The following is a 23,150-nucleotide window of genomic DNA, read 5'->3' as shown; positions in this document are numbered from 1 at the left end:
AATGATAGAAGAAAAAATAATTCATCCATATGCTTGGAATTTTCATGTCTTTTTTTTTTTTTGGTACAGGGGATCGAACTCAGGACCTTGTGCTTGCGCAGCAGGAGCTGGAACCACTGAGCTAAATCCCTGGCCCTCATGTCTTGTTAAAGGAACAAAGTTTCATCAAGGAATTTTAGCGTGTCTTCCACATCTAGTTATATGTACTCATGGACATTAGGATTTGGGACTGTTCCTTCTGGACATTAAATTACATTTTCAGACTAACAATATATAGCTATTCTCTTCAGTATGATTTGTGCGTGTGTGCTTCTTGTGTATGTGTGTGAGGGTGTGTTTAACTGTAAGAAGTGAAGCAGGACAAAAACTGGTGGAAGGGATTTTAAAATTTAAAATAATACTTGCGGGCCGGGGATTTAGCTCAGTGATTCAGTTCAGTGATTCCGCCGCCTGCATCGCATCGCAAGCACAAAGACCAGAGTTCGATCCCCGGTACCCCCCCCCCCCAAAATATATATATATATATAAAAAATACTTGCATCTATCTTCCTATTCCTGGTTTGAACTACTAATTCTAAGACAGTGATTTATTCATATGTAATGATTAATGTCTCATACACCATGAGATGATTAATAAGGAGCCAGGAAGGGCACAATTAGAGATTTATTCATTCATTCACCTTAAATGACTGCTAAAATTTCATTCATCCATGGCGTGTGTAGCTCCGTGGTAGAGCACTTGCTTAGCATGCTAAAATAAGAACCATAAATAAAAAGAACCCCTAAAGGAATTCCACAAGTATTCCAAAGTTCAGCTGCATCATTGTTATTACATACATTATTAACGTACAAAGAACAAAGCTGGACTTGACTAGAACTACAAGTCCCACAATCCCACGGGCCCTCTAGGTGGGAAAATGGGTGGTGGTGGGGGGGGAAAATCATTGGACCCGGATGTAAAAAAAAAAAAAACCCCTACATCTCCCACAGTGCTTCACGGTTACACCTCCACTATATATAAAGTCCATCCGGGTACCTCGAGATGCTGTTTGGCGACTCGTCGCCATTCCCGGAGCAGCTCGGCCTCGGCCTAGAGGCTAGTGTCCGTCGCTGTGTCGGAGACACCTGTCCCCGACACCAAGACAACCAGCTCTCTCCTGCCCCGCGGCGGGAGAGCGTGTCCGGCCGGCCGGCGGGGCTCGCGCATCCTCCCTCTATTCCCCTTTCCCTGCAGCCTTTGCCCCGCCAGGCCCGGCCCGGACCCCTGAGCCCCGGCCTCCTCTTCCTTCTGGGTCATCGCCTTTGCTGGGCTTAAAAGCCCTGCCTACCGCTTCTCATCCCAGTTTGAGAAGCTAAGGAAGGAAACAAGGAAAAATGTCGCCATGAAGGCCGAGAACCGCTGCCGCCGCCGACCCCCGCCGGCCCTGAACGCCATGATCCTGGGTCTCCGCCGCGCCCGCTCCGCTCCGACCGCCGTCGCCGCCGAGGCCCCCGTTGATGCCGCAGAGCTCCCCCAACTCCGCCGCCACCGCCACCGACATGGACAAGAACAGCGGCTCCAACAGCTCCTCCGCCTCTTCGGGCAGCAGCAACAAGGGGCAGCAGCCGCCCCGCTCCGCCTCAGCGGGGCCTGCCGGCGAGTCTAAACCCAAAAGCGGTAAGAGAGGGTTTACGGTAGTGAGACTACAGCTCTCTTCCGCCTGGGTTGCACAGGGACAAACTACGCTTTCAGTTATAGTTGCTACCGCTTCATTTCCGTGGCTTTCCTTTATAATTAAGTTAATCAGCTACGTACCGCGTGATTTACTAGTATTATTGCATTGGTACTCAAAACAGCTGGCAAAGTTGGTGCTCTTATCCCCATTTTGCAGATTAGGAAACTGAGGTTCCAAAAAGATAAGGTCACCCAGCTAGTGTCTGCCTCACAGCGGGCCTTAATACCTAGTTTGTCTGATTTATCAGAGCACTCTGAAACCACTAAGTTTGTTATGCCCTTTAATGTTGAATTAGCGTTGGATAGTGTTCAGGTTTAATCAAGAGAGGGTGGGGCTCGAGGGCTTTTCAAATTTCAAGCCTTATATTTAATAATTTGGCTCCTTGGATTCTTCAGTTGAAAAGGATTCTTGTTTGAATAGCTTTGTTCAAAGAGTAGATGGGTGGGGCTATAGCTCAGGGGTAACAACACTTTCCTAGCGTGCCTAAGGCTCTGGGTTCTATCTCTAGCACAGCAAACATATGCAAAGAGAAACAAAACTTGATAAAAATCAGATTTTGAGCCAGGCTTCGTGGCATATGCCTGTGATCTCAGCAATCTGGAAGCTAAGGGTAGAGGATCCAGGTTTAAAGGTCAACCTGGACTAGGTAAGAAGTCCTCCCCCCCAAAAAAATAAAACACCTCACAAAAAATGAAGACTCTTTTGATTTTTTTTTTTTTTTTTTTGGCACCGGGGATCAAACTCAGGTCCTTGCACTTTCAAGTCAGGCGTCAGAACCACTGAGCTAAATCCCTGGCCCTGAAGACTCTTGATTTAGTGTTTTCAGGCCATGAATGAGTGTATGATTCCTTACCTGTAAAGATGGAGCTAGTAGAATATTAAACAAGTGAACTAAAAGCTCAGAAGTATACCTGAAAACCATAATGCATCATAAACATTATGCCTATTTTCATGTTAGGCTATAGTCTTGCCTTTTAATAGGAAAGAGTTTATCACTTTTGTAGTCATGCTTTTTAATATTAAGTTACGAATATAACTTAATGATAATAGCTGTCACTTCTTGAGGGCTTACTGTGTACTCTGTACTGGGCTAGGCTTTATCTCTGTTATCACTAGTCATTAACCTGTCTAGCAAGGTGGGATTTTTCCTGTTTAAGGAATAAGCTAAAAGGATCAGATGTTAAGAGTTGCCAGATTCTGGAGTCCATCATTCTTTGTCTTATTTTAAAGTGTGTGTACTAATCTCTGCTCTGTTTTCACTATATTAGCAGTAATAGGAAAGTGTTTTCAGCGAAAGTGGGAATTTGTGGCAAAGGGGAAAATATTTGGAATTCTAAATGTAGAGGTTCGGTTGTTTAAAATTTTTTATGATTAAAAAACTAACCATACTCCCAGCTACATACTCAAAGGCTGAGGAAAGAGAGGATCACAAGTTTGAGGTCAGCCTGGGCAATTTTGAGACTCTGTCTCAAAAATTAAAAAGCTGGGGATATTCTTGAGTGAAGAGTGCCCCTGGGTTCAGTCCCTAGTATTGCAAAACAAACAAAATAATCTGCTGGGTATGACAGACTTGTTTACCTGTTGTGCCTGAGGACTTGTGGAGATTGCTTATGGAACTCAGGTGGAGATCTGTTGTCTCTATGATAAAGCAGGAGCCCATTGTGGAGGTGCACACCTAGCCTATAGTCCTAGCACTTTGGGAGGCTGAGGCAAGAGGTTTGCAAGTTCCAGTCTAGCCTGGGGAATTTAGTGAGTCCTGGTCTCAAAAAGGGGATGTAGCTCTGTAGACGCTCTGGGTTCAACGCCTAGTGCTCCTGAGTAAGTAAATGAACAAATATCTATCCTTTTTTTTTTTTTTTTTGGCACTGGGGATCGAACTCTGAACCTTGCACTTGCGAGGCAGGGGGCAAAACCACTGAGCTAAATCCCCGGCCCTGACCTTCACTTTCTTAATTAAAACTTCTAAGGAAATCATTCACAAAGAATATTTGTTAGATTTCTCGAAATACATTAAGTATGCCCTCAGGTGGCATTAATTGTTGTTTAATGTGTTTGCTGGAAAGCTTGACCAGGTTTGCCCTTGCCAGTGCCTACTTTCTGGCTTCTGCTTTGTACTGTATATTCTCAGCAAGGAAGAAAGTTGCTTGTGGCCAAATACTTTACCAGCCACGATTCACTGCTTGCATTTAGGAATAACTTACATTTAGAAACAAATTAGGGCCGGGGATTTAGCTCAGTGGTGCCGCCGCCTGCCTCGCAAGCGCAAGGTCCGGAGTTCGATCCCTGGTACCAAAAAAAACCCAAACCATATTAAAAAGCAGAAATTAAAAGGCAGAACAGGTAGAGATTAAAAGATGAGGAAACTCCGGATATTGGCAAATTTTTAAAGCTGAACTGAAGGATAGCAAATTTTGCCTTCTTAAGAATATTACGGTCAGGGCCAGGGATTTAGCTCAGTGGTTCCGGTGCCTGCCTTGCAAGCATAAGGTCCTGAGTTCGATCCCTTAGCTCAGAGGTTCCTGTGCCTGCCTTGCAAGCACAAGGTCCCGAGTTCAATCCTTGATACCAGAAACAAAAAACAAAGCAAAACAAAAATATTACGGTCAATAAAAAAAAAAAAAAAGAATATTGTGGCCAATGTGGTACTTATCTGTAGTCTCACACTTGGGAGGTTAAGATGAGAGGATAATTTGAACCTGAGAGTTCAAGACCAGCCTGGGTAACATAGTGAGACACAATCTCGGAAAAAGAAAAACCATTTCAGCCAGACAGGTAATCAGCATCGATAAATAAATCCCTTCGACTTGGAAGGCTGAGGCAGGAGGATGGAGAGTTCAAGGCCAGCCTGTGCAACATAGCAAGACCCCATTTTGAAAAACAGTATAGCACTTGGGAGGCTAAGGAAGGAGGATTGCTGCAAGTTTGAGCCCACCGGGGCCACATAGTGAGATTCTGTCTCAGAAAACCAAAAACCAAACCAAAACAACAACAAAGCAGGGCAACTAAGACCAATGCTAGTGTGACAGGTATTCAGTACCTCTGATGAGTGATTTTGAGATAGTCCTGCTTACTTAAATAGTAGGCTCAGGTTCTGCATACTTCCATAAAAGTTTCCTATAGTACTTGAAAAATGGATTCAACACTTGATGTCCTTAATCTTTCTAGAAATTATTGAAAAGGCCTTTTAAATTTTATTGAATATAACATTTTTGAATATAACTGATTTTATTTTATTTTTATTTATTTATTTATTTTGGTACTGGGGATCAAACTCAGGACCTTGCACTTGCAAGGCAGCTGCATTGCCACTGAGCTAAATCCCCAGCCCTCAGTACTGATTTTAAAGAAGAGATGAAAAAGCATAGCCTGCCTTTTGTCGAGTAAAAGGAACAAGTTTTTAAATATTAAAAAAAATACATTTTTGAGAAAAGGTCTTGCTATGTAGTTCAGGCTGGCCTTGAACTCACTATGTAGCCCAGGCTGGCCTTGAACTCATGGTGATCCTCCTGCTTCAGCCTCCAGAGTGATGGGATCATAGGTGTGCACCACCACGTTTACTCAAATATTTAATTCCTTTTTTCCCTCTCCTTTTTTCTCCTTCATGTGAGAAAGGTATCTGATTTCTGTAAACTGTACATTATATGGTCATTTACTTCCTAGCTACATGATTAGTAAATATTTATTCCTGTGGGTGGCTTAAGTTTCTCCTCATTTGTACACAGGAAATGGTTACTGGGATTTTCTTGATCTTTCTGACCAGAGTGGTATACCAGTTTCTTTGCCTCGGCTAATTACTTCAGACATTTACAGAATGTTCCTTTGGTAGGGTGTGTTCCTACAGCTTTATTCTAGTAGGACTAAGACAGTTCTTAGAACAGTTCAATAGTGACTGCCCTGTGAATATAGCAGAGGAGAGAGATGGTTTAGGGAGTAGAGAAAGTAAAAAGAGGCAAGAGAGGGTTGGCCGTTTATAGGCAAACAGTAGACACAGGCCAGGAACCACACTCTTGCCCCTTCCCCCTGGACAGATGGTACTGTCATGAAGATTAAGGGAAGGTCAGGTATTAGGAAGCAGTTATTTTGAGGTCACTGGTGTGAAGCACTGTCCTGACACTTCCTGTTATTCCGGTATCAGAAGCTAGGTTAGTAGGTAATCTGCCTGAATGCCTCTGACTTCTAAATAGACCTGGTGCTTTTATGGCTTTGGAATTGATTTGAAGCCTTTTGGAAAACCACTTAGAGAAGTTAGAAGAATTTCAGGGTCTGTTGACTGAAGTTTGGGTTTATTGTATGGCTTAATGTGTTGGAAGTCTAGTGGGTGCTCTCTACCAGAATGATTTGTGTTTATTGATAGGCTTTTAAACCATAGCGTTGTCAGCTACTATAGTAGGTGTTTCACAGAGATTTTCACTCTTAATCCTCATGTTTCTATGAGGAAGGATAGTATAGTATTAGCCCTATTTTACAGACAAAACCAAGTCTTTTTTTTTTTTTAAAACCGAGTCTTAGAGATTTACCCATGTAGTTATGGAGTCTCAGGCAACATTTATAAGTATACTTTGTATAGTCTCTCTTAGCAGCCAGCTAACTTAACTGGCATATGCATCATTCCTGATAACACCTCTCTCTTCCTTTCATTCAGAATTACTAATTTCAGCTGGATTCAATTTGTTGTCAGTTGATTCTGTAGTAAGGCCATGTGTTGCCCCTCTGGAAGTGCTTGTCAACCACTCTAGACGATGGGTAAGCAACTTGCTTGTGATGACAGCATGAATCAGCACCAGAAACTTCCTGGCTGGTATTCTGACCTCTTGGCAGTCCCACCTGTTAGAACTAGAGCTAGAAATGTTGATGGTGGCAAATATTTTTCTGTAAAAAATTTGTGGCCCTTAATTTGGTAATGGGGTAGGGGTGGCTAGATAAGCCTATTGTTACTTGGAAGAGACCTTTCCATTTGGGAAATGTGGAACAACTCAGACACTGGATTAAGTTTTTAAGTCTCTCTCTTTCTCTCTTGTTTGTTTGCTTTTGGAGACAGGGTGTCACTATTACAGTGCAGGCATTAAACTCATTATGTTTTTGTTGTTGTTGTTGTTTTGTGTTTTTTTTTTTTTTTTTTTTTTTGGTACTGGGGATAAACTCGGGTCCTTGGGCTTGGCAGGCGGCAAAACCACTGAGCTAAATCCCTGGCCCTTAAACTCATTATGTAGTGCAGGTCTCAAACTCATGGCGATCCTCCTGCCTCAGCCTCCCAAATGCTGGGACAACACACCGGGCCACCACACCGGGCCACAGTCTCTTTATTTTTGACTAAAAAATCCTGGGTTCTGGATTTTAGCTATTTGACTAATGGTCTTATCCGTTTTAGAATGTATCTTGACAGTAGCTCTTGGCAGTTCTCAGCTCTATAGACTTTTTTAAAAATAGGGATATGAGGGGGCCTTTTTCTGGCAATTCATACTAAGCCTGGGTTGGGCTGTTGGGTCCTGGGTGTTCATAATTTTTTTTTTTTGGTACCGGGGAACGAACTCGGGTCCTTGTGCTTGCACAGCAGGTGGCGAAACCACTGAACTAAATCCCTGGCCCGAGGGTGTTCATAATTTTAAAACTGTAAAACTGTAAAAACTCCCAAGCACTGGGGTTACCATGCCTGTCCATAAGTGCAATTTTAGCTGACTGATCTGCAGCTAGGATTGAGAATCAATGTCTTCTCATTGTCTCTATCAAAGACGTATGAATTCCTCCTCAAGTCATTCACGTGTATATCCTGGCAAGTTGTCTACAAACATCTCAAAAATAGTACTCTGAATTTTATCTCTGGGTCCCAGGCAGGACAGTACCTTCAATCTTCAGGGTCTGTTGCCTGGTTTTAGAGATAGGAGCCAGCTTTTCATTGGAGAAGTCTGACTTCCTAGTCTTAGATAAGTAAGTGGAAAACAAGTAGATTTTAGCAGCTAAGATCATGAATTCTTAATGTGGTCAGTTGCTGTAATCTCCCTTAGAAATGAGCGGCAGCCACTTTACGTCAGAGAACAGTTTTGTAAGCATTACGAAAAAGTTAAGAAATGAAAACAGCCTTCTTGCTGAGTGCCACTTATTTTCTTAAGCCTATGCAATGTCGAATTTGGCTTTTCTTAAATCTCTGCAAACTATGAGATGCCTGTCTCAAGGAGCACTTTTTTCCTCACCTCTTCTCAAATCTTTAAAATTTTTTGTGGTGGTAGGGATCAAACCCAGGGCCTTGTGCACACTAGATGAGCACTCCTCTATAGAGCTACATCCCCAGCAAGGTTCCTCCTTTTTTTTTTTTTTTTGTACTGGAAGTTGAACCCAGGACCTTCACACTGAGCTACATTCCTATCCATTTTTATTTTTTAATTATGGGACAAGGTCTCTATAAGTTGCTAAGTTGCGCAGGCTAGATTCAGACTTGCAGTTCTCCTGGCTCCTTAGCGTATACCAGGCAAGGGTTTTACCCCTGAGCTACAATCCCAACCTCTATTTGAAATCTTTTTTTTTTTTGGTACTGGGGATTGAACTCAGGACCTTGCGCTTGTGAGGTAGGTGCGGTGCCACTGAGCTAAATCCCCAGCCTTCTATTTTTTTTTTTTTTTTTTTGGTACCGGGGATCAAACTCGGGTCCTTGCACTTTCGAGGCAAGTGGCGGAACCACTGAGCTAAATCCCTAGCCCCCTAGCCTTCTATTTGAAATCTTTTCATATCTATATGAGATCTGAAGCTTTACTTTGTAACTGCTACCATTGGTACCATGTTTGACGCTAACTGAATGAGTAGATAAAAAGCTTAGTTTTTTTCTTTTTTTTTTTTGGTACCGGGGATCGAACTTGGGTCCTTGCACTTGCGCAGCAGGAGGCAAAACCACTGAACTAAATCCTCAGCTTAGTTTTTAAATTACTTTTTTCTTTTTCAACTTTTTGTCTGTGCTGGGGATTGAAGTAAGGACCTTGCACTTGCTAGGTAAGTATTCTACCACTGAACCACACTCTCAGTCCAAATTTTAATTTTATTTATTTTTCTGGTAGTGGGGATTGAAGCCTGGGCCTTCCCACTGAACTACATTCCCAGCTCTTTTTATTTTTTATTTTGAAATAGTGTCTTGCTAAGTTGCTCAGGTTGTCCTTGAACTTGCCTTTCTCCTGTGTCAGCCTTGCAAGGGCTGGTGGCGTGCACTACCCAACTGTCTTCAGATTCTAACCTTAACCTCTGGTCATCTCCCCTAATTGATTTAAGGGTCACTGGTAGGAGTGAATTTAGCCAAGCTGTGTTTCTGTGATCTGTTGTGTTTATGCTGCTGTCATCTTACGTGACTATTAGCTTTACTTCCAGGTGGTATTTGTTGGGTTTAGAGAGTGATATGTATCTCATCCTTTGAGGTGGTTTGCTTTCAAAATTTGGAGTCTAGTTTTTTAAGTCATATTTCCTTTTCTTTGAATTTATTTAGTGTGCTGTTAAATAAACTGTGATTTTAATTTTCTGTAGATAATTTCTTCTAAGATACTTAGTGTTTTTTGTTTATGTTTTGAGACAAGGTCTTACTATGTAGGTCAGGCTATCCTTGAATTTGGAGCAATCCTTCTGCCTTAGCCTTGCCTTCCGGGTCCTGGGATAATAGCCGCATGCCAGAACACCTGGCTCTAAGTACTTAGTTTTATAAGTTACTCAGGCATGGTGGTACAGGCCTGTAATCAAGCCCTTTGGGAGGCTGAAGCAGAAAGACTGCAAATTCAAACCCAACCTAGGGAACTTTGCAAGACAGTGTCTCAAAAATAAAGGTCTGGTGGGCTGGGGATTTAGCTCAGTGCTTCCACCATCTGCCTTGCAAGCATAAAGTCCTGAGTTCGATTCCCGGTACCAAAAAAAAAAAAAAAAAGGGCTGGAGATAGAGTTCAGCATGAATGCCCTGGGTACAGTACCCAGTACTGCAAAGAAAAGTTCCCTGGATAATACCAGAATACAGTCGTAATGTTGTGTACTTAAGGCGGACTCTTAGAGGATGAGGACTGAACGCAGGAATCTCTTGAAAGCTTATCTGGGTGATTCTTGTGAACTGGCAGGTTGAAAACTCTGAAGTAATGAATGTGAGGATCTCCATTTTTCCAAGGTAACTTATAAACATCTTGTTGTGTTTCCAGACATCTTTATATATACACACATGTGTGTGTTTTTTTTCCCCCAAGACAAAGTCTCCCTACATAGCCAAGGGTAGCCTCAAACTCATGATCCTCCTGCATCAGCCTCCTGAGTGGTGGGATTACACATGTGTGCCTCCACACCAGTCTTATACATATGTGTGTGTGTACATATATATGGATATATTTGTTGGGAGGGGTGCTGGGGTTTCAACCTTGCCCTACACAGTGAGCTACACACACAGTCCTGTTTTATTTTGAGACAGGGTTTTGCTGAATTTCCTGAACTAAGCTGGGCACGATGGCATGTGTCTGTAATCCCAGCACTTGGGCTGAGGTAGGATTGTAGCAAGTTTGAGGTTAACCTGGGCTGCCTAATGAGTTCAATTCCAGCCTGAACTACATTGCTCAGTGCAAAGGCCGTAGGTTTCACTCTTTAATACGGGGTGGGGGGTGGGGGAGATAGGATGGTAGGGAGACCTCATCTCAAAAACATAAAAAAAAAGTTTGCAATAAACCTAATGGATTAATTCATGAAAAGTTTCCCAACTTCAGCCAGGTGCAGTATTGCATGCCTTCAGACTCAGCTGCTTGGAAGGCTGAGGCAGGAGGATTGCTTGAATCAGCAGTTAAAGGCCAGTCTGGAGAATCATCCCTTAAAAAAAAAAAAAAGAAAAGAAAAAGGGCGGGGATTTAGCTCAGTGGTGCTGCTGCCTACCTGGCAAGGGCAAGGTCCTGAGTTCAATCCCTGGTACCAAAAAACAAAAAGAAAAAAGAAAGTTCTCCCATTTTTACTTTGTTCTTTTTTTGCTTTTAAAGACAGGGTCTTGCTATATATCCCAGGCTGGCCTTGAACTTGCAGCGATCCTCCTGCATCAGCCTCCCAAGTGCTAATTTTTTGCTTTAACATTAAATTAATGTGCAGACTGACTTGATCAGATTTTGATGTTTGTGATAAGACAACATAGAGTGATTTGGGAACCTTTTAGTTATGTAGCTGTATAATTCTCAGATTTTTATTTTGCATTTTTTGTTTGTCTATTTGAGACAAGGTCTTAGTATGTAGTTCAGGCTGGCCTCAAACTCACTGTGTATCCCAGGCTGGCCTTGAACTAGCAGCAGTCCTCCTGGGTCAGCCTCCTATATGCTGGGGATTACAGCATGCACCACCACACCGGGTGCTTTTTTTTTTTTAATTGGTAAATTCTGGCATGTGGTGAGTATGCTGGTCAGGATTCTTTGTTCAATTTGGGACAAAAAAATGGATGCAGTTCAGTTCGCTAGTAGAAAAAATGGGGCCAAGAATACAAACAGGCTCTTTATAAAAAATACAAATGGTCAGAGTCAAAAAGCATTTGTTTGTAGTTCTCAGAGAAATTTAGATTTAAAATTCGAAACCATTTTGACCTTTTAGTGGAACAAAATTTATTCATCTCAGTATTGGCAATAGTGTGGTGAACTAGACATTTGGGTTTTTTTTCATTTTTCAGTATTACGATTGAATCCAGGGGCTTTGGACTGAGCTACATCCACAGGCCTTTTAAAATTTTTGAAACAGGATCTTGCTAAGTTGATCAGGCTGGGTTCAAACTTCCAGTCCACCTGCCTCAGCCTCCCACAGTGCTAAGACTATAGGCATGTGCCACCACAGCTGGCTCAATTTATATTGTAAGAGCAGAGAGAGAGAGAGGGAGAGGATCAAGTGTGAGTGTGAATTATAAGAGAGAATGTCACACCTAGCGTGGTGGTGGACATCTGTAATCCTAGCATTTGGGGAGGCTGAGACAGAAGGATTGTGTTTGAGACCAGCCTGGACTCCATAGTGAGATCCTTTCTCAAAAAACTAAAACAATTTTTAAAAAGTGTAGGTACAGATCTCCAGTGATAAATGTCATTATATTGTGTACCTAAAGTGTACCAATAAAATTAATTTTAAAAAATAAATGTAATGGTTCTAGGAAGCAATTTTTTTTTGGTACCAGGGATCAAACTCGGGTCCTTGCGCTTGCGCAGCAGGCGACAAAACCATTGAGCTAAATCCCCAGCCCTAGAAAGCAATTTGAGGATGTGTAAAAGACTTGAATTACCTGCTGAACTAATTCAGTTTGATAATTTGATATAATCTAGGTCTCTATAAAGAAGCTTCTGGTAGTAGTATTAAAGTAGCAAAAAATTAAAAGCCCTTTATTTTTATTTTTTGTATTTTGCCTTTTTTTTTTTTTTTTTTTTTTTGGTACTGAGGATTGAACTCAGGACCTTGCGCTTTCGAGGCAGGCGGTGGCACCACTGAGCTAAATCCCCAGCCCTAGAAGCCCTTTAAATGTGCAATAATAGAGGATTAGTTAGAAGGACCACCACACACCTGGTTCCCATTTTATTTTTTATTTTGAGACAGAGTCTTACTAAATTGCCCAGGCTGGGCTCAAACTTGTGGTCCTTCTGCCTCAGTTTGCCAGAGCACTGGATTATAGGCATGTGCCTCCACATCCAGCAAGACAGTATATTTTGTATGCTTGCCATTTTGTTTAAGATATGTGACAAGTCTATAAAAAGGAAATTAAACACTATTAATAGAATGGAAATTAAAGACTATTAATGGTTCTGTAGATAGTAGCAACTTGATTCTTTCATAGTTTCAAAATGGAATGTATTCTTATATGTAATTGGAGGGAAAAAAAACCAAAAAACTTTTTTCTTTTTTGGTGATGTTGGAGACCAACCCAGAGTTGCTGTACCATGGAGCTATATCTCCAGCCCTTTTTATTTTTTATTTTGAGACAGGTTCTTGCCAAGTTGCCCAGGTGGGCCTGGAAGTTGTGATCTTCCTACCTCATTCTCCCTCAGTGCTGAGATTACAAGTGTGCTTTACCATGCCTGGCTAAGACATATTTTTTAAAAGGATGTAACTCATGGTGATCTAATGTTCACTGGAGCTCAGTTTCTTTTGTTCTGTCAATTTATCAGAACTTTTATTCCTTTCCAAATTGCTACCTTTTACTTGGATGTTTTTTGGTACTGGGGATCAAACTTGGGACCTTGTTACTTGGGAGGCAATCGGTGGAACCACTGAGCTAAATCCCTGGCTGTTCTGTCAATTTAGTAGCTTCTCAACTTGGTCTATGGAACATATAAATATTGTTTTTGTCTTGAATATCCCTTTTGAATATATATGAATATATGTGAATATATAAAATGTATTATGTATTGTATAATATATAATATACATAATATCTATTACACACACATACACACACGCACACATATATGTAGTTTATGCCTGGCCCAACCCTTTGCAGTATAGAATCTGGTTCTGCTATAATAATTTAAAAAGGAACAATGTCTTCTGCCTTGGCCTCAGCTAAAATATTTTTTCCTAAAGAGAATGGCTATTTCCTTTTCTGTTGCTTTATCTGAATGAACTTTATCTGAATGAACACGAGCAGAGTTTATTCTCTGTGAAAAAGACACTTTCTGAAATGAGAATCTATATGGTTTGATCTCTTACTGCATTTTCCCTGAGGAGGGACCCTTGAGGGTGCTAAGGCATTCTTTTTTGGGGGGGGTATGGGGATTGAGCTAAATCCCTGGATATCTCTCGCTCTCCCCCCCTCGCGCTCTCCCCCCCTCGCGCTCTCCCCCTCTCCCCACCCTCCACTTTGGTAGTTCTGACTGGCCTTTCACTCTAGCCCTCTCTGTGTAGCCCAGGTTGGCCCTGAACTTGCAGCAATCCTCCTACCCCAGCCTCCCAAGCACTAGGATTACAGTTGTGTGCCACCATGCGCAGCTTCTAAGACATCATTTAAAACAAAATAAGAAACCACCTTATTATGGCTTGTTTTACTCAATAATAATGCTGTGGCCTAAACTCATATTTCTTGCAAGTTGTGAAAAGGCCCATTTTCCTTTATTTAAACACAGTTTTAAGGCCAGGTATTTAGCTCAGTGGTTCCACTGCCCGCCTTGTAAGCACAAGGTCCCAAGTTCAATCCCTGATACCCCCCTCAAAAAAAAATTTCCCCTCCTGCCCCTCAGGAGTTTTCCTATCAAGAAATATCTTTCTACTTTAAAATAAATAAACATCCTGAGTTCAATCCCCAGTATCAAAAATAAATAAATAAATAAATAAATAAAACAGTTTTGCTAGTAGGTAGAGAAAAACTTGGTCAAATATGTATACTTTTTATATATACACATATATATATATACCCACCCACACACACATATACACCCACACACGTATATACATGAGATACCTTAACTAATTCTTTTGTGTTTCTTTTTTTCAGATGGAAAGAACTCAAATGGATCAAAGCGTTATAATCGCAAGCGAGAACCTTCCTACCCCAAAAATGAAAATTTTACCAACCAGTCCCGTCGCTCCAATTCACAGAAAAGCAAAACTTTTAATAAGATGCCTCCTCAAAGGGGCGGCGGCAGCAGCAAGCTCTTTAGCTCTTCTTTTAATGGTGGAAGACGAGATGAGGTATGGAATTTAAGAATGTCCTTTCAAGAACATAAGCATAAGATTTGATTTTCTTCCCCCTTTGTAGTTTATTAGTAGCTGAGGAAGGGCAAGTGACAACTAGAATAGGTCAAGTAGTCTTAAGTAGTAGAGGATTAACTAGATCTAGAACTTTGCCTCCTTTCTTCCTCTGCTTGGTAGAAGAAGATACCCTTATTATTGGTTTGAGAAATTATGGCAAATTTGGATACTTTAATTTGTATAGTACTTTTAGGCACCATTTGGAATATTTAAGCGATAAAATGATACTAATTTCTGACATTTGCCTTATAGTAGCTAGCAAAATGTAAAATGCTTATATCTTTAGTCTCAGCCTACTTTTAGACGTTTCTTAGATATGCTTCTGTAAGTACATAAAGACTTTGTATACAAATGTGTTTATTGCCATATTGTTTGTAGTTGCAAAATTTAGGAAACACCGTACATGCCTGCCAAGAGACTGGTTAAATTATCCTGCTGTTTCCAGAGTTACATGACCATTATAGAATAAGACAATAGATGTACTGACATAGAAATTTACTCACCAAATACCATTTAGCAGTTTGGAATATAGCCTTAAATAGAACATTGTCCTTGTCCTTCAGGAGCTTATATCTAGTTTGAAGAGACAATAAACCAGTATATAATAAATTTGATGGTAAGTGCCTATTCTTTTAAAAAAAGATTTTATAATGTAGATAGAGGAAAGGAAAAGGATAGAGAGTAAGGAGTGTAGTTTTAAATTGGCTTGTTTTTTTTGTGGTGCTGGGGATCTAATCTAGGCCCTCATTTGCTATACAAATGATCTATCACTGAGTCAAACCTAAAGTGCAGTTTTGTTTTTTTTGTTGTTGGTGGTGGTGGTTTGAGACAGGGTCTTGCTACTATGCAGACTGGCCTTGAATTCACTATGTAGTCCAGGCTGGCCTTGAACTTGGAGGGATCCTCCTGCTTCACCCAAGCACTGGGGTTACCATGCCTGGCCAGAAGTGCAATTTTAGAAGGTGGCTAAGGGATGTTTATAGGTGGAGGTGGATTTGAGATCTGAATGGAGCAAGGGAACTCTGCAGGGTTTGAGGAAGAATGTTAGCCAGAAGGCATAGAAAATGCAAGGAAATAGAGGTCGCAGTGTTTTGGTTATTTTTGAAGTTAAGTAGGCTATTGTCATTGGAGGAGGGGTAGGAAATGAAGCCAAAAACTGGCAAGCACCTCAGCAAGTCTTGGTTCTTTACCAGGCAGGGTGACCTATACTTTCATTCCTGAGGGTTCTGTACTATTTGTCATCCTGCCTGGATTGTATTGTAGTTTCCCACTGACCTTAATAACAGGGCTCGGTAATACTAGGAGGTGCCCTAAGAGATCTCCTGCACTCCAAGTATATTCTTCCTTTCCTCCCTTGTGGAGTAATTCCCTTAGTAGTGTGGATCAGTCACCCCTGCCAACTGAGTAACTCCCTTTTTAGTTATTTTACTCAGTCATGCGAAGCCCAAAATAACTAAGGAATGGAATCATTATTTCATTTCCTGGTACTATCCTTTCCTCTTCTGGAACTAAGACTTCTAGGCCAGCAGAGCATAGGTTGCAGGAACAGGAAGCAGGAATTTTGCTAGTACCATTCCCACTTTCACCCCTTGATTCCTGGACTCTGAATCCTGGCTATGGGAGAAACAGCACTATATAGTGGATTCTGATTCAAAGCATATACTGTATAGCCTTCTGAAGAACCTTGCCCCAGTCCTGCAAGTATTGCCACCACCACCTAGCTGGCACTGTAATTGCTGTACTAAGAGCTGGAAATAGCCAGGTGTGGTGGCACATGCCTGTAATTCTGGCATTCTGGGGGGCTGAGGCTGCAGGATCACAAGTTCAAGCCCAGCCTGGGGAATTTAGCAACCCAATCTCAAAGTAAAATTTAAAATGGGCTGGGGATTTAGCTCAGTGGTTCTGCCACCTGCTTCACAAGCACAAGGTTCAATCCCCGGTACCAAAAAAAAAAATTAAATTTAAAATGTGGGACATTTGAAGGACTTTGGCTTTTGTCCAGAGAGATGGGAAGCCATGAGGGGGATTAAAAAAGAAAAGTAAGATAATCTAACAGGGAATTTTAAAGGACAGCTGAAAGCAGGAAATTAATTAGAAAGCCATTTAAATACTTTTTTTTTTTCAATGATAAGGATTGAATCCAAAGTGTAACGCATGCTAGAAACCACTGAGAGCCCTTTCAGCCCAATAAAGATGCTCTTGGTGAGAGTGATGGAAATTTTGAAACAGAGCTGTCAGCATACAGTTGGTATTTAAACCTATGGGTCATTAACGAGTGAGTTTTGCAAAGGGGACTAGGTTGAAGAACTATGAGTAATGAGTCAGGATAAGGCACTAGCAATAGATGGAACAGGAATAGTCGTTGAGGGAGGAAAGAGCTAAAATCCAGCTGGAGGAATTGACCACTTTTGTCAAGTGCTGTGGATAGATTAAGAATAGGACCAAAGGGCTGGGGATTTAGCTCAGTGGTTTGGCCGCCTGCTGCGCAAGCACAAGGACCTGAGTTCGATCCCTAGTACCAAAAAAAAAAAGAATAGGACCAAAGGCTGGGTGTGGTGGTGCACCCCTGTAAGTCCCAACTCTCAGAAGGCTGAGACAGGAGGATTGCCTCAAGTTCAAGGCCAGACTGGGCTACACAGTGAGTGTAAGGCCAGTCTGAACTACATAGTGAGACCCTGTCTCAAAAAAACAAAAAGAATAGGACCAAAAATTGAACTTTGTTTTTGAGAATATAAAGGTAGATCATTGGTATTGAAGTACTTTGTTGGGGTGATGACAAAAAACTGATGGGCGTAGGATTCAAGAGAGAATGGGAGGAAGGGAAAGGGAAAAAGCAACAGGAAATACAGACAGTACTTTCCTAGAGACTTTGTTCTGAAGGGGATTAGAGCGGTGTACCAGTAGCTTGAGGGACTGTGCAGTCAAGAGGGATTTATGATTAGGAAAGTTGTGCCGTGGCTGTGCTAGTGGTGTGGTTCTGGTGAGAGGGAGAAGGTGATATAGGGGAGAGGGAAAGTGATGGATGGTGCAGACTAGTACAAAAGTGAAGGAGTTGCCCTTGCCACTTCATCTCATCCACAGTAACAAGAGGAAGGCTTGGTGGCCGGGTATTGGAGTTCTTTGCTGATTGTGCTATTTTTTCCAGAGTAGGGAATTCATGGAAGTGTGATAGGATTTCAGTGTGTCTCCTAGGCAGCCTAAGGGGCTATCTTAGGGATACTGGTTGTGTAGTTATGCTACTTAGCTATCTTTCATTGCTCTGAGCCTTCTATAGAGGAGAAAGTTTCACAAGATGAATATAGCAGTTGAGAGATGGAGTAGTGGACCACAGGATCTAAGCCAAATAAGGAAAGTAAATTTGGGGGTTTGGATCACTGGTTTGGAGACTAGGTGCAGAAAAAGAATTGTTGGAATCAAGACTTACCCTGAGAACAGAATGAATTTCTGGTTGGATAATAAGTGCTGCTTACTAAAAATCTCCAAATTTGATGCTCAAAAGTAAGATGACAGCTGGGTGTGATTGATGGTACACACCTGAAATCCCAGCAATCTGGGAGACTGAGGCAGGAGGATTGCAAGTTTGAGCCAAGCCTGGGTAACTTAGATCCTGTCTCAAAATAAAAATGATCTGGAGATGTAGCTCAATATGAAGAGTTCAACCCTCAGTACTGCCAAAAAGATAACCAGGAATTTTGATAGGTGCCATTATGTAGAGTGACAGTGAGCCAGTTAGGACAACAAGTGAAAACAAAAGCTTAAAAAATGTGAGGAGTGGGGCTGGGGATTTAGCTCAGTGGTTCTGTGGCCTGCCTTGCAAGGACAAGGACCCGAGTTCGATTCCCAGTACCAAAAAAAAAATAATAATGTGAGGAGTTTCAGTGACTGAGCATAACTCTTAGGTCTAAGTTTGAGATATAGAGGAGAGAAGGGTGATTAGAGAAGATGAGAACTGTATAAGAACAAGCTTTCAATCATACAAACAGCCTGCTGTGGCACATGTGCCGTAGGTTTGCCACCACTGCTTTGCAGTATGAGAGAAAAAGGATTGACCTGGAAGTCTTGGGCTTCCTGTGGTGACTTACGTAAGTGATGTGGAGCAAGCTTCAACATCTGTTTTTAAGATTTAAAAAAGGAAGTTGTTTAACTGTATGTTATGCCATAGGTTTTTTTTCAGGTTGTATTTATTTTGAAAGGTCATATACCATGATTCTGTATACACAGAATGTCTCAATGTATTCATTGCCTCAATAGAAGGCACCTTTCACTATACCCACCTGCTTTTTTTTTTTTCCTTACCCTACTGGCGATTGAACTCATGGATCCCTGAACTGTACCTCTATCCCTTTTTTATTTTTTAATTTTTAAGTCAAGGTCATACTAAATTGACCTGGCTGGTCTTGAACTTGGTAATCCTTCCTCAGCCTCTCAGGCAGCTCTGAATATAGGTGTGCATTGCTGGGCCCAACACACTGTACACACTGTGTATCTTTTTTTTTTTTTTTTTTGGTACCCGGGATCGAACTTGGGTCCTTGCACTTGCGTAGCAGGTGGTGAAACCACTGAGCTAACTCCCTGGCCCCTGTATCTCCTTTTGTACTCTGTACATTCTTTTCTTGTAATTCTTCTTTTTTTTTTTTTGGTTGTATGTCTTACCAATATGTGTAAATGGTGCTTACTAAAAATCTCCGGATTTGACCAAGCAGCCAAAGCCCCTTACATTTGCATTTCCTCTGGCCCAGTAATTCCTTCTGTACTTTCAAAGAAATATGGTGATATCTCAGTTTACAACTTAATTTGTTCTACAATTCTGGAAAAGATGTCCACATTAGTATTCATGTGAGAAAGATGGCCACAGTCAGGTTTGTTGCCTGATGCAGTGTTTGCAAGCAAAATCAAAATTTTGCTAAATGCTTCTGTTTGTGAACCAAATTGTTTGAAAACAAAAGCGCCCGTGGGCCAGAGATTTAGCTCAGTGGTTTTGCCACCTGCTGCGCAAGTGTAAGGACCTGAGTTCAATCCCTGGTACAAAAAAAAAAAAAGTGCTTGTGAATTGAGGTACCAGTGTAACTAGAGGCTCAGGGAGTAGGTCATGGGAGAGGACATGTATAACGTGTGAGGCCCTGGATTTGATTCCCAGCACCACAGAAAAAAAGGAGGGTAAGGAGGAAAAGGACGGAAGAAAAGAAGGAAAGAGATTTGCAGCAGAATGTAGTGGTGCACGCCTGTAATCCCTAGCACTTGGGAGGTTGAGGTAGGATTGCAGCAAGTTCAAGGTCAGCCCAGGCTACACAGTGAATTCAAGGTCAGCCTGAACTACATAACCAAGCCCCTGTCTCAAAAGAGAATTGCATGTGCCCAAATATTTGTACACAAGGAACTATCAACAAATGTTTATCAGAGACTTATCTTTGGGTTATTTTGAGACAGTGTCTTGCTATATAGTTCAAGCTGGTCTTGAACTTGCTAGGTTGACCTCCAACTCATAGTAATCCTCTTGTCTCAGGAATATTCCTGAGTGCTGGGATTATAAGTGTGTACCACCATGCCTAACTTCAGAGCATTATCTTAATTTTTTTTAGGAGAAGCTTATTTTGACTTTGTAAAGATTTCAGTCCATAGTTAGCTGGCTCCAAGGCAGTGTGGCATGGCAGAGGAGAAGCAGCTCATGATATGGTGGGGGTGAGGGGTATCTGACAGTGGAAAAGCTACAAAAAATCTTTGTCATACAACAGAGCATTAAAACATGGTGTGCCCGTGTTATGCTATGATATATAGTCATTTTTGTTTTTTTTATTATTTGTTTGATTGATTTATATTTTGATGCCAGGGATTGAACTCGGGACCTTGCACTTGTGTGGCAGGTGGTGGCACCACTGAGCTAAATCCCTGCCCCCTATTTGTTTTATTTTTGAGACTGGGTCTCAGTATGTAGTTTAGGCTGGTCTTGAACTCATGGTGATCCTTCTGCCTCAGCCTCCTGAGTGCTAGGATTACAGGCATGTGCCACCACTCCTTGATGGTATACCAAACTTATATGGGAAACTGGGACTGAGAAATGATCTAGCTGGCTTTTGTTGAAAACTGAAGTACACCCCAACATTTCTTTCATCTTTGTATGCAGTACTATTTCTCATAGTTTCTTGCTACTTTTGTGAGACCTAATTAACTCCATTTTAAAGTTTGACTCCATCTTAAATATAAGACAGTAAAATGGCCTTGACATAAATTCTACTTCACTGAAGTCAACTATTCCCCTAGTCTCCTTTGTGCCCATAAACTAATGATAAAATGTCCTTGCTGTGGGACAACAGATAAAAAAAAAAGACACAGCTCCTAACTCAATCCTCTGTCTGCCCAGAAAACAGATGCTCCTGGGTCCATTATCTATAGAACATTCTGTCAATGTGCTGATTGTTCCTTTTTCCCATAAACTCTACATGTAGCCACCCCTCAACCCCCCCATGCTTGCTAAATATCAACCAATCATGTAGCTGCTAAATGGAACATCCCCAAACCTTGCGGTAGCCACAATAAAAACCCTGCTGATTTGAAATTCGGGGCTCTCAATCCTGATCCACTGCATCAGTGAGGATTGAGTGCCCCTGCTCAAGCTTGAATAAACGACCCTCGTGTGTTTACATCAGAATCGGCTCCTTGATGGTCTTTGGGGACTTCGCGATCTGGGCACAACACTTTCTAAATTTTTTCTGCATCTGCTTATTTCTGCTTAAGTGTGGATAATGGTGTGTCTGAGACGGTGGTCTCTGGCAGGATCTATACACCTATGACAGTTAGCACCTGAAAAGGGTAAAGAGGTACCAGGATTCCTGTGGGAGTGTAGAAAGGTTAATCCTACAAGTAAGTGCATCTTTTGTGCTGTATGATAGCTAACAGAATTCCTACTGGGCTTTGTCATTTAATGGTTAATTGTCATTTAGTAGAACAGACTAAATAGTTTTAAGTAACGGGATGGCAGAAGCTATTTTCCTCTCTTCACTCCCATCAGGTATTGGATAGACTTTTGCATTACCTCATCCTAGGAAGGTTGTTTACCTTAAGCCTGTTTTATTTAGTTAACATTTGAGCCATTTCAGAGGAGGGTTTGTGCTGGTTTTGCTGTGAATTGGTAATGTTGTCCTAATATAAAACCTTATCATTTTCTCTAGGTAGCAGAGGCTCAACGGGCAGAGTTTAGCCCTGCCCAATTCTCTGGCCCTAAGAAGATCAACCTGAACCACTTGTTGAATTTCACCTTTGAACCGCGTGGCCAGACAGGTCACTTTGAAGGCAGTGGACATGGCAGCTGGGGAAAAAGAAACAAGTGGGGACATAAGCCTTTTAATAAGGAACTCTTTCTACAGGCCAAGTGAGTCTTTCTGCTACTATGGGGAAAGTGAAATTGAGTCTCTGTGGGTAGTGAGGTGCTATGAGGAAGCTGTCTTTAAAACTGCTAAAGGATAGAGGCAGAAAGAAAATTGACCTAGTTCTTTTTTCACTCGTCTCTCTTTTACTCATGTTCCACCTTCTTAGTACTGTACTTGTAAAAATATAATCCTTAAGTAAATATTTTTAGTATGATGAGATGGGAAAAAAGGAATTTCACCTAGATTTGAATCTTTGTTTTGGCTTTTGACCTTGGATAATTCGTCTCCATTCATTCATTCATTTATGTGATACTGGGGGTTGAACCCTTCATGCATTCATTTACTTTTTTTTTTTTTTTTGAGACAGGGTCTCACTGTGTAGTTTAGGCCACCCTTGAACTCACTATATAGCCCATGCTGGCCTCAAATTTATGGTCATCCTCCTGACTCAGCCTCCCAAGTGCTGGGATTACAGGTGTGTGCTGCCACACCTGGCTCTCTTTGTTTTACTTTTATGTTTATTTTGAGACGGAATTTGTGATCCTCATGCCTTAGCCTCCCAGAGTGTTGAGATTACAGGCCTGGACCACCATGCCCAGCTACTTAGGCGCTTTGAAATTTGGCTTCTTCATTTTTTTGATGGTCTTGGGAACTGAATTTGGGAGTGTTGAACACCATTCTCAGTCTTTTTTTAGTTTGAGACAAGGTCTTGTCAAGTCGCCAAGCCAAGGCTTGAACTTGTGATCCCACTTGCCTCAGATTCCTAGAGTAGCTGAGACTATAAGTGTACCCCACCATGCCTGGCTCCACTTTTGTTTCCTTTGTGTAGTATGAGTTGTAAGATTTGACCTTGGATCTAGACTGAAGTAAGCATTATGCATCTTATATAAACTGGCTCAGCTGTTTGAGAACAGTTTTCTACTGTCTTCAAGACTAGCCATGTTCTGGGGCTCTAAGGGTGGCGGGTGGCAGGAGGAAATCTGTTTACTGCTCGTTGAGGGAATCGTAGTCTGCGTTAGTTTTAGTTCAAGGGAGACCAACAGGGAACTTGGCTGGGCTTGGAAGCAGAAGAAATAGTTCATGGGTTTGGACTGCTACCCACTGAGTCTGGAATCCTTCCAGAGCCAGGTCAAATTCTCGTATAGTACTTCACAAATCATGGCTACTAATGGCCTGCTTTTGAATTATAAGTGAAGAGATGAATTTCTGTTGAGGGCTTGGTGATTGTGACAGTCTGCTTTTTCATTTTTCCTCCCTATTTCTAGCTGCCAATTTGTGGTGTCCGAAGACCAAGACTACACAGCTCATTTTGCTGATCCTGACACCTTAGTCAACTGGGACTTTGTGGAACAAGTGGTGAGTAGCTCAGCCAAACTTA

At 41.6% G+C, this 23,150-nt stretch overlaps 1 protein-coding gene across 1 annotated transcript in view; it reads left to right on the top strand.

Moving 5' to 3' along the window:
• The first annotated feature begins 1,041 nt into the window (after positions 1 to 1,041).
• Positions 1,042 to 23,150, top strand: part of Rnf10 (ring finger protein 10) — a 39,940-nt gene continuing 17,831 nt past the window's right edge. The window contains exons 1-4 of the mRNA XM_004843660.4: positions 1,042 to 1,657; positions 14,152 to 14,348; positions 21,575 to 21,774; positions 23,038 to 23,128. Coding sequence (XP_004843717.2) covers positions 1,498 to 1,657; positions 14,152 to 14,348; positions 21,575 to 21,774; positions 23,038 to 23,128 — 648 coding nt within the window. The 5' untranslated portion in view covers positions 1,042 to 1,497. The remainder of the gene's footprint in view (positions 1,658 to 14,151; positions 14,349 to 21,574; positions 21,775 to 23,037; positions 23,129 to 23,150) is intronic.

This window comes from Heterocephalus glaber, unplaced genomic scaffold, assembly GCF_053883595.1.
Source record: "Heterocephalus glaber isolate CG9 unplaced genomic scaffold, H.glaber_assembly_v1.0 deba00001687, whole genome shotgun sequence".
Classification (NCBI taxonomy): Eukaryota; Metazoa; Chordata; class Mammalia; order Rodentia; family Bathyergidae; genus Heterocephalus; species Heterocephalus glaber.
This window is presented reverse-complemented; position numbering and strand designations above follow the sequence as displayed.